This window comes from Phaethon lepturus, unplaced genomic scaffold, assembly GCF_000687285.1.
Source record: "Phaethon lepturus isolate BGI_N335 unplaced genomic scaffold, ASM68728v1 Scaffold56270, whole genome shotgun sequence".
Lineage (NCBI taxonomy): Eukaryota > Metazoa > Chordata > Aves > Phaethontiformes > Phaethontidae > Phaethon > Phaethon lepturus.
Genome location: NW_010512298.1, coordinates 1,506 through 12,981, shown reverse-complemented (window position 1 = coordinate 12,981; position 11,476 = coordinate 1,506). Strand labels below are relative to the sequence as shown.

The window sequence follows — 11,476 nt, the reverse complement described above, 5'->3', positions numbered from 1 at the left end:
GGCTGCGTAGCTCCCGGGCTGGCCCTGCCGCCGCCTTCTACTGTTGGGGCTTGTAGCCGTTGTAGGTTGTTAGGCCATTTAACGTTGCGAGTTGAATCTTAGGGTATGGGGTTTTTTGAGGGGTTGCCTTTTTTTTTCGTTTTGCACTGCTGTTATTTTATCTTTTTTGTGTGGCTTTTCCACTACACGTACAAACACCATCGCATAGATGGTGATTGCTTAGGTGGCATGATATATGTTGATGCAGTATTGCTCTGTGTTTCGGGAAGATCCTGCTGTTGTGGAGTGTTAGTTCTTTCGAAAAATTGGAATTGCTTGTCAGGTAGTGTACAGGCATCGTTAAAGCAGCACATTATACCTAGCGTTGCAGTTGTCGTGAGGCCAGTCTGTTCCTAAAACTGCTAACATTGGTTATGAAAACCATTTTGAGGCACATTCTGCCAGTTGCTAGGCTTCAAGGGTTTACAGTTGAGTAAATCTTTGAATGTTTCTAAACATCACTTTTGTATTTGCTCCCATGACAGCTTGCCAAACCTTTCAGAATGAGAAGATACTTGTTTATATTAACGGATGTGTGCATTTCTTCTCCTGTCCTTGTCCTTAACCAAAAGACAGTAGACAAACAGATAAGCAAGGGATGGTTTGTTAACACTTCTTCCACATAGATAGGGCTACACAGAGACATGTCATATGTTGTCAGCTTGAGTAGATTTGCTTAAGAATATTTTTCATAATTTGTATAGCATCCTTTTTATGGGGTTATTTTATCTGTCAATAGCACACTTTTTTTTACTCCTTTTGTAGATGACATCTGCTGAAATTAGTACTCCTGTGTCTATGAGGATGACTAGAAGAAGAACTAAATCCATTTGTAGGCCAGAGGTAATAGAGGAATCTCAGTTTGAAGAGGTGGAACATGGAGAAACAAAGTCAGATGTGAGTGATAGCTTAGAGATGCAGATTACTAGAAATGAGAACACAACTGTTCATTCAACAAAACCAGTTGCTGAACCACAAGCTGATGGGGATGTGTCAGAAACAGAATCAAACTGCTCTGCTGTGTCTGGTCTTCAGACACCTTTGTTTGTAAGAGTAACAAGAAGACGACAGATTGTAGTTCCTTATCAACCAGATCCTCCTGCCAAAAAGAGACATGACAAGACAGCTTTTCTAAATAAGTTAAGCAGAATTCCAGATGAAGATGATGTCTCTGAAGCTGAGTCTTGTTCCTCTTCTGTTTCTGGTGTCCAGATGCCTAATGTTACCAGAACTACAAGAAGCAGGCAAAGCAAAAAGAAATTGCAGCCAGATAGAGTTCGTGAAGCCCAGAGCGAAGATATCTCTGATGCAGAGTCATGCTGCTTAAGGTCTCGGATGGAACTGTCCATCACTACCCAACGAATTACTAGGAGTATGCACATTAAATTACAAGCAGAAAATTCTAAGCAGACTGAGAAAGGAAACAGAATTGTTTCAGAAGATGAGAATTTAATTGAGGACACTGTTAAATCTGAGCCAGTAATAATTTCTGATTCTACACCTGCTGCAGAACTTGCCTCTGACATGGAAGATGCTTCCTCTGTCACTGAGGATAATAAAGAACCCAGTTCACCTAAAAGCAAGCATTCTTCCAAATCTGCCAATACAACTCAGAGTGAAGATGTGAAAGAAGAATTTTTAAATTATGGGACACCCAGCAGTCTTAAAAAAATGAGACAAAGTGACACTGCATCGCCTGGGAAAAAAGAAATAAAAAATACACAGACTGTTGGAGTAGATTCAGAGGAAGTATGTAGCCAAATACAAGAAAAACACAGTAAAATACTTGCCAGGGAGGGGGAATTGGAGTGTATGGATCTTTTTTTGACCAATTGCATGAGTCCCAAACAATTTTTAGAATCCCAAGGGCAAATAACACCAAATGAAAGTAAAAAAATTCCAGAATGCAAAAGAGCAGATGCTGCAGCAGATGTACAGCAGTCTTTCACCGATGCTGATAAATTAAGAAAACATGAGCAAGCTAGTGCAGTGAGCAGCCCACAAAAGGACATAGCTATGGCGCAAAGATCTGAGAGTGTTGGTAGATGCAGGATGCGTGAATTCGGTGTCAACAGTGGTAAATACCAAACAGGAGAATATGCTGAATCTGTATCCCACAGCAGTGAAAGATCAAGCAGTGGAAAAGATTCTGTTGCATTATTTCTGAGCAAAGATGAAAGTGATGAATCTGAAAATAGTTATGTGGCAGATAGAGATATAGTTGAAGAGACTCTCTGTTATGAAGAGGCAGGTGAGAGGACTCCTTCCCTTAACAAATCTTTAAAAAACAGTTCACTGCATGCTGAAGGGCTTTTTGTAATTGATACTGAGCCTGGCATGAGTTCCAGCCAAAAGTATTATCTAGATCAGGTAGACCAAGATAGTGAAGCTGAAAGTAAGCATGAAGGAAGTGAAAAAGGTGAATCCTCAGATCTGGAAGAGGCTGAAGAGGAACTGATTGATGAAGATGAGAAAGATGAAGATGATGATTTGTTGAAAAATAAGATTGACGTGTAAGTATCTTCCTGGGAGTAACTAACAAATCTGCTTTTCATTCAAGCATATTCAGAATATGTACATTAAGTGCTAAATGATGTGGAAGAAATGAGGGAGTAGTCTTTTATCATGTAAGTCACATTGATGTGGAAAGTGGGGTTGCACAGATTATAAAATACAGATATAGTCCATAAATTCAGTGTTGGTTGCTATTTTTTTTTCAGGCTTGTATATAGCAGAACAGAAGTCTGAAATATTTAGGCATCTGGAGGCCTTTGTATGTGTTCACCTTAAAAAAAAAAAAAGTGAAACTGGGTTTAACTGGTCATGCTGACTTAATTCCTTCAGGTCACGGTTTTATTCAATTGATTTTTTAGTTCAAATATGACAAAAACACCAGTAAATTCCTTCCACATTGGTTAATTAGGTCATGCTTTTTAATCCTAAACAGTCGCATATACTTCTATGTTTTCAATCCTTGTTGTGCTGTGGGATGGTGACACTTCAGGTGAAATTAGCCCAGCATAGAATAATTTAGGTTGGATGGGACCTCTTGAGGTCTTATAGTCCAACTCCTGCTAAAATCCCTTTATATGCTTCATATCTTTAAAGCATAATACTCGGTTCAGGTTCAGTAAATAAGTGTTAATCTTCTAAAGCCTTCAGGTAGGCCAGAATTCTTAGCCAAGCGTTCAATGTAAAGGCATTAATAAAAGATTTTCACAGTTTAATAGAAAGTTGTAAAGGGCTTGCGTTGATAAGCATTCAAGCTACAATCAATATTTGTTGTACCTTTTTCGCTATTACCATATTTTTCCATAATATTTTATAGCTTGTAAGCATCCTTGTCATCAAAAACCTTTTGAGTCAGCTAACCTACATTGCCTTTGGCTGCTTGAATGAAGCAATGAAAAAAATGTGAAACATACCAGCTTTGATATGTTTAATAACCTTATTCCTAGTGCTGTTATATAGACAAGGACTTAAACATTCCTACGATGAATTCTAGCTTCTTCATGCTTTTAACTAAGAGTTAATAGTATTTTTACCACCCATGTGTTTGTGCTTTTGTAGAGTTTTTTCTCTTTAGCTAGCAAGCTTCTCAGTGTATAAGAGGAGGATGCTGTTGATGAATTTTTTTTGCAAGGTTAAGCAAATTAAGAACTCAGTTTTATAGAAGGTAGTAATATCTTAAGACAAGAATACAGCATTGGAGTTAATATGAAAGATTCGTGGAAGTGATTCCACAGGTATTGTTCTCTAAACTCATGTTATATAACAGCATTTTTCCCCCTCTCATCTTCAGTCACCTCTAAATTACGTATTTCTTCTAGGTACCAAGACATAAAATCATTGCAGAACCAAGCCTTGGTGGGAAGAATAAAAAAAATATTTTTTCTGTTTATCTCTCTCAGAGGATAGTAGAAGGTTTAGCTGCATGCTTGTTACAATATTCTAATCATTAACTGTTTCTCTTTTAGTTTACATCTTTCCAGCAGCATAGACCCTGGTTTGAATATGAAGAAGCTTGGAGGTTTATATATTAGTTTTGATGCAAAAAAACAGAAGCCTACATTGAGTGTAATTAAACAATCGAAGGAGAAAAAGAAGGACCAGGTAATGTGTTTACAATTATGCAGTTACCTGTGACTGTTGTAACAAAAAAATGTTAGCTTAATAAGGTTGGTTTACTTGTTTTTAAAGAAGTATCCCATTTTATGGTTTGCTGAGAACTTCCATACTTTTTGGCTAACACGTGATTGTAATGGTAAGAATTTAAATATATGTGACACTTCAGAAACTGAAAAGCATTGCAAATACAAAAATTTTGTAAAATAAAATTAAGTTGATTATGCCTGCAGTTTTGCCTAGTAGTACAGGAGTTGATGGTCTGCTAGCAAGATACTTACAGAATCATAGAATCATTAAGGTTGGAAAAGACCTTTACAATTATGGAGTCCAACCGTTAACACTGCCAAGTCCATCACTAAACCATGTCCCCGTGTGCCACAGCAAGAATGAATTTCAGTAGATAAAGGTCTATACGCTCCCTAATAGGGAATTGGCAGTTCTATTTCAAAAGCATCCTTTGAGGTAAAGGGAATGTGTTATTTTTGTTGAGACTGTTGTCTTAGGTTCATCCATGACAGCCCTCTTTATTCTAGAGCATTTGTTATCTCTTCTTCCAGAGCTAGCCAGCTGATTTCTGTTGTTGGCTAGGGTTCTGTTTTAAAGATCCCTGTGACTTTTGTTGTGGATCAAAGAAGCTCAAGTGTTGTATTATAATGCTTGCTTAGGTTTGGCATGATTCCTTTAGGTTCTATACATACAGTGAAGGATTAAAGTTTGTTATCAGTGAGATGACTGTCTAACATTAAAAAAATTCTTACAGCTCTTGCAGAAGAGTGTAATAACTCCAGATTTTGAAAAAAAGGAATGTGTCCCACCCTTCAGGGAATCGCTTCATCAGCTAAAGAAGCAGCGCAGGGTAAGTGAGGAGCTGATAATGCCTCAAATATTTAACAAAACAAACCTTGGTACAAAGCCCCATGCTGGGACTGTGTGCGTATACATGCCTCGCTGGAAGTGGGATGATGAACTGCCATTTCGTGTCTTCCTTCAGCCATCCTGTGAAAAGCCATCCTTTTAGTCACAAGGACAGTGAAGTGAAAGATAATGTGCTCAGATGGTACAAATCTGTCATTATTGCAGAGCTGATGACCTTACTATAAGGGTCATAAAATACACTTTTTAAAGGTACAGAGTTACGTTGTAAATGCTTTATCCATCTTCTGGAGGGGCGAGTTCACTGCTCTAACCCTGTCCTAGTTGCTGAATGCAAATTTATTATTCCTGGTATTGCATCCTAGGCAGAGCGAGAGAAAACAACAGGTGACGGTTGGTTTGGTATGAAAGCCCCAGAAATCACAAGTGAATTGAAAAATGATCTTAAAGTTTTGAAGATGAGAGCTTCGTTGGACCCTAAGCATTTTTATAAGAAGAATGATAGAGATGGTCTACCCAAGTACTTCCAGGTAAGGAAGCAGCAGAAGGTGGCATTGTACAGCTGAAGTTTTGAACAGTTATTCTTATTCCCTGCTTATTTTGTAGGCAGCCTCTGTGTTTATTTAATTTCATAGCTTAATTATTAAAGTATTTTGATTACTTGGCTGCAGTTTAGAACTGCTTAAGTCTACACTGCCTATGTGTGTACGCTGTGTTTTTTAAACTTTGGCTGATCTCATAGTACTGAACAAACATCTGACTTTATCCTGAACCCTCAGTGGACTAGCTTTTCACTGCTTTTTTAAAGTATTAGCCTTTTTTAACAAGTATATAGAAAATAATTAGTATTTATTTTCTTACTAGCTTATTATAGTTTGAATGGAGACAGCTAGCCAGAATTTCTGCTGCTGTAGCTCTCAGCTTGGAAATGGTTTGCGTAAAGAAAATAATTACTGCAGAAACTATAGAAATAGGCTTCCATCTCCTTATGCCTGTTTGAATAGTTAACATGCTTGAGGAAATTGTTTCCATTTCTCAAAATACTACCACTTCACTCCAGAGAGTGGCTCTTGTATGTTTTGAAGTTTCTGGGCATAGAAAAACTTAGGCGGATGTGTTCCACATAATGAGATCTGCGCAGGTCTGTTTTCACTACATCAAACGTACTCCATATATCTCCACTATTAACCTGAATCATCAGAACTGCTAACATGCCATTTGGAAAAAATGTGATGCATTCCAGGATGAAGCCCTTGTATTTGGAGCCGGATTAACTGCTGCGTAGCCGTATAGCAAAACCGCCACAATGGTAGAGATAGGAAGGAGTCAAGATGGTCATAAGAGTTTCATTTGCCTCCTTTGGAAAATTTTCAAGAGTTAAGAACTGGACTTCTTTTATGAAGAAGTGTTGATGCAGCAGTCCAATTTTGAAAATTGTACAGTCTTAAAGCTTTGGCCCTCATCTGTGCACTAAACAATGAGACAAAAAGTGACTGCATGCAAAACATTGCTTAATTCTTTTGACATTTTGTACTTTCTTAAGATACCATTCTGATCTTCTCTGTAGGTGTCTTTAAGCTTGTTACTGAGGATTTTAAAAAAAAGGGCAAAATAATCATCATCTTGCTGTACAGTAAGAATGTTTTCATTTCTGTTCTCTAGGTTGGAACTGTGGTTGATTCTCCTATAGACTTCTACCATAGTCGAATCCCTAAGAAACAAAGGAAGAGAACAATTGTTGAAGAGCTGCTTGCAGATTCTGAGTTTAGAAGGTATTTAAAAATGGTTTTGCAATTCTAACATCCTATGTAAGAGAGGGGTATTTTTAACTATACAGTTTTTTTGTTGTTTTTATTCACCTTATGTGGTATTTTTTTATACTTCAAAGAAAACTTTTTTTAGTCTGTTTTAGCACTTCAGCAGCACTGACATTGAGAAGGTCTAAGGGACAGGGGATAATTAGACAGAGGCAGCATATTTTTATCATCTCTGTAAAGGGATTTTATCCAACTCATCGCCAGTGTCATCGCTATTGGCAGTCACTCTTAAAATGATGTTGGTGTTGAAGAGATAAGAGTCAGCCTTATTCTGGCTCACTTCTAAAATAAGTGTTTGCACAGGCTTACACCAGACACCAAGAGCTCTGAATGAGTGATTTATGCCTATGCATGCACTCTTTTTTGTTGTTTAAAGACTTGATTACTTTTTCTTGTCATAATTGATAGAAAAGTGATAGCTGTAATTCTATGAAAGTTGATATGACTTCATTTTATAAGCATGTCGGTCTGCCACCTGTCATAGGAATCAAAATAGTGCTAGAAGTCTTACTTGAAGGACATGACTGGATTAATTAATGTTTGCCTAACCTACAATTTCTGGAGTAGATCCCTTAGTTGATACATTTTTGATACTGGTTATTACATAATGTTAATCTGCACTTCTTTTGTCACATAATGACATGTTTTCTTGGAAGTAGTACCTGATTTGGGATTATACATTAATGTCAGGCTTGTACATCAATTATTAATGTTGGGAAGGCAAGTTAGTATAGCTATTTCTTAACTAGTTTTCTGGCTTGACTTGATTTGTAAGGTACTTATTAGAAGCCATTTTTAACAATTAATGTATTTGAAATTTGATCAGCTGATTTATGTGCAGATAGTTAAGGGCTTTAAGCAGATAACTTTAGCATTAGTGCAGATACTTGCCAGGTTTCAGTCTTGCCATTAAATGCCTTAATACTGCTCAATGTGCAACGATCTGTTGTAATTGGTATAGGTACATAAGAATCTGTATTAGAGGAGCTAGCAACTCATGTTCAGTAAGACTGTCCTGTTCATTGCTTAGTGTTTAATCTCATCTCAATTTACTCAGTCCTAAGTAGAGTAAGGTTGATTGAGTTTGCTGAGAGGGCAGTATAAAAATGGGTATAATTTGTCCATAGTATTGTCGAAATTGATGAATCTTGCTACTATGAGCAGTAGCAGTGTTTTAGCAAACTGTCCAAAATGTGATTGTGTATGCAATGAAGAACACCCCGGTTATGCCAAAATTAGTAATTCTTCAATCAAATTTACTTCCAAAACTGCATTTATTATTAATCCAAGTATTGATTCCTTTTACGTACGCATAAGTGTACAAAACTAAAGAAATCTGACTCAGAAAACATGAGAGAATGCAGTTTGGCAAATTATATCTGTAGAGTACTTTCCATGTTATCCTTTCCTGAACTTTGGTTTATCATGCTTAAAAGTAAATTATCTATTTTGTTCAGATATAATAAAAAGAAGTATCAGGAGATCATGAGTGAAAAAGCAGCTTTTGCAGCAGGGAAGAGGAATCGGAAGAAGAAGAAGTTTCGCAATTAACACTTGAAGAAAAATAACAAGCTGGAACAACTTATTTGTTATAAAACTTTTTACAGAATGCTTTGGTTGTGGTGTTTTTTTCTTTTTTTAAGATTGCAGGTCATGTGCAAATTAAGGTTTAAGGAATTTCTTGCAGTGAGAATTTGGTAGGAAGCTTTATCGAATTATCAGGTATCTAAATTTAAATTGATTTAGATTTAAAAATTAAATTAACTTTTATTTAAATTAATGTTTACTTAAAAAAATAATTACATGAAAGCATATTGTTGAATCTGAGCACAAAATACAACTTCATGGACTGTGGTCTTCTCAGGCTTCAGTCTTTACATCAATGAATTAGTAAATTCAGTTTCAAGTTATGCGTGTAATTCCCATTGGCAGCCATTATGTGCCAGAACAGTTTTTTTCCATGACTTGTCAGAGGTGCTTCTGGCCAATTCTGTAATAGAAGATATTGAGAAATAGTTTGGTTGTGAAGTGTTTATTTCAACACTGACCATAACAAGATTGAGAATGTCCTGAAATTCAGCATCTGCACATATACGTATTTATATTATACTATAAATAATACATATATATATAAATAATAAGTAATTATAAACAAATAGTAAGGAATATACACATTACATATTGTTTAATAAATAATGCAAATGTGTGTTACTTATATAAAATTTTAACATTCAGTCATATGTTGCTTTTATTGATTTTTACCATTTGATAATTGTCTAATGATTTTTTTGAAAATACCTTGACAGTGGGGTCCATTATCTAGGATGTGGTGTGCAGATTGTGGTCTGGTAGCTGACTTGGAATAGTTCTTCAGGTGAATGAATAGAGTGAGTTTGGAAGGCCTCTGCTCTGTTGCAGAACCAGAGTGGCATCAGTTCAGTTCCCCTTCAGTGATGGTTCATAACCTTTTGTGACTCTGAGAACGTTTGTGGTGTTTGTTTGGTGTTTGATGACCTGGTTATATTGGTGTTACAGTCAGTGTAACTCAGTTACTGCCCTTAGGTAGCAGAAAAGACAGGTGACAGAAGAAATGAAACTGTCACTACATTCTCTTAGGTGGATTGGGTAAGAAAGAAGTGATTATCAGAGGACCAGGGATGTTGATTGTTTTATTATCATAAGAACCCTGAATTTTAAAGATTGCAGATTTTACACAAGAAGTATGTTCTTGACCAATGTTTAACCATGAAAGTTCTACTATTGAGAATGAGAAGTAGTTGTTTTTTTAAGGATTGGCTATTTGTGCTAGAAATAGCTACAATGAGAGCATCAATATATATATTGATCACCAACTGAAGTTTGAAAGAAATTTTCCCCTGATCTTTTGGGGTTTTTTATATTCTTGTGAAGTTGACCATAATGTTTTGCTACCAGAGACAGACGGGAATCTAGATTCCTTAAAAAGTTTTGACTGCCTGGAGATGAATGGTGTGCAAAGTCAAGTGAATTAATTGGGAAGTATCAAACATGCAAGTAGAACCCCCTGTCCTCAAGTCTCAGCTAACATGCAGATGCTATTCTAATACAATTATATGTATGCTAATATCTTGATTCTCTGTAAATGATAAAAAAGCCAATAAAAAAACCTATGGTGTCTGTTATTCTGGATGAGACATGGAGGCACAAAAAATTAATACTGAACACTGAGGAAAGAAAACAGGGCACCAAGGTAGTTGTCATTCTGTTGCATCCTGGCATGTTCAAGTGCCACTTTCAAAAACCAATGTACAACTCGGACAGACCTTAAAAGAGTAATGCAAGCTTTGGTGTTACACAGCAAGCAACAACTCTCGCTGTTGCTCAAGCTGCTCAGTAGCTAGTTACAGAAGTTACTTGATGTACAACATAGCTAGTGAGGGATTTGTTTTATGTTTTATATCCTTTCCCTTCCTTTGATTTTTCTATTGTTTTCTGGTTTGCCATGCACTGTGCCCAGTAAGTGTCCGTGTTCTGTGTGAGCAAGAGGTGAGATGTACTGGATGGTGTTTGCTGGGCTGCAGGGTAGGACTTGCAGGTTGTGTTTCCCAGCTTGCCAGTCAACTATTGCCTGAGCTTGTATTTCAGCCTCTTTTAGTTAAGGCACTAGTGAGTGTACCTTTTCTTAAGAGCGTACCAGGTTCCATAAAAGTGTAAACAGGCAGTATTTTGGACTCCGCTACCTTTCAATTAAATTTGATGGAAACTATCATAAGCTTTAAGTTGCTGGGGAGGGTAAAAACAAAATGCACCATGTGATTGCATAAGCTTACTAAATTTCTCTGAAAATACTCAAATACATCAAAATACTTCAAAAAATTATTTGTAAAATACCAGCATCATTTGTGAAACCTTGCCTATAAATTGCAAGTAGTATTTTATTTTAATGGCTGTCAGAAATATTTGTGTTAATTTGTAATTCTGCTTTTACTGACATAAACCATTATTAACAAGAAATTTCCTGGCTATTAAAGGGCAGGAGGTACCATGGTGGATATTTTTAATATAAATGCACCTGTTGCTGTTTTGGATGTCACTGGAATGTTTTGTACGGACAGTAGTAATTCCTTTCTCCTGTTTCTTACGCTCCCCTTGGTTTTGCAGGTATTCGTTTTTCTTCTTGCCCCTGGGGCAGTGGTTGTGCAGCCCAGTGAGTTCAGAGTCCCATCTCCTAGATGTTGCAATCAAAAGACTATAATGAAAAGGGAATAAGTGGTTGAGGTGTTGCTGGTGTGATGCTGCTAGTAGGCAGGGCTAGTTTAGGAACAGAAGTAAAATACTTCTTGGTTTTCTCTGTCATGCTCTCTCATTGTTCGCATGTCTTCCTTTTTCCTTCTTCGGGGGTCTTCAATCTTCTCTCTGCAGTCAACTTAGTCTCCTTAAAACTGAAGGTGTCTTCTTATCATTGCTATTTTCCATGTGTTACAGCTATTTTTGATCTCTTAAGAAGTCCTGTCTTTATCACAGAAGCCTACCTAGGTAAGCCTTGCTGAGACTTGGAATCCTGCCGTAGTGCAGGTTGGAAGAGCCCATGAGAGCCTGTCCCCCCCAGCCTCCTGCTTGAAGCGGAGTTAGCCCAGGTT

General features: G+C 37.0%; 1 protein-coding gene across 1 annotated transcript; it reads left to right on the top strand.

Moving 5' to 3' along the window:
• Positions 1-837: 837 nt before the first annotated feature.
• On the top strand, positions 838-8,408 carry DNTTIP2 (deoxynucleotidyltransferase, terminal, interacting protein 2). The gene is made up of 6 exons (XM_010286230.1): positions 838-2,552; positions 4,017-4,152; positions 4,928-5,023; positions 5,406-5,570; positions 6,703-6,812; positions 8,315-8,408. The coding sequence occupies exons 1-6, from the start codon at positions 838-840 to the stop codon at positions 8,406-8,408; spliced, it is 2,316 nt and encodes a 771-aa protein (XP_010284532.1).
• The last annotated feature ends 3,068 nt before the right edge of the window (positions 8,409-11,476 follow it).

Excerpts from the sequence above, each read along its gene's own strand:
- DNTTIP2 (XM_010286230.1), top strand. The coding sequence starts at position 838 with ATGAGGATGACTAGAAGAAGAACTAAATCCATTTGTAGGCCAGAGGTA. Across the intron at positions 5,571-6,702 it reads GTCTACCCAAGTACTTCCAG|GTTGGAACTGTGGTTGATTC; the intron begins GTAAGGAAGCAG and ends TCTGTTCTCTAG. Across the intron at positions 6,813-8,314 it reads GCAGATTCTGAGTTTAGAAG|ATATAATAAAAAGAAGTATC; the intron begins GTATTTAAAAAT and ends TATTTTGTTCAG.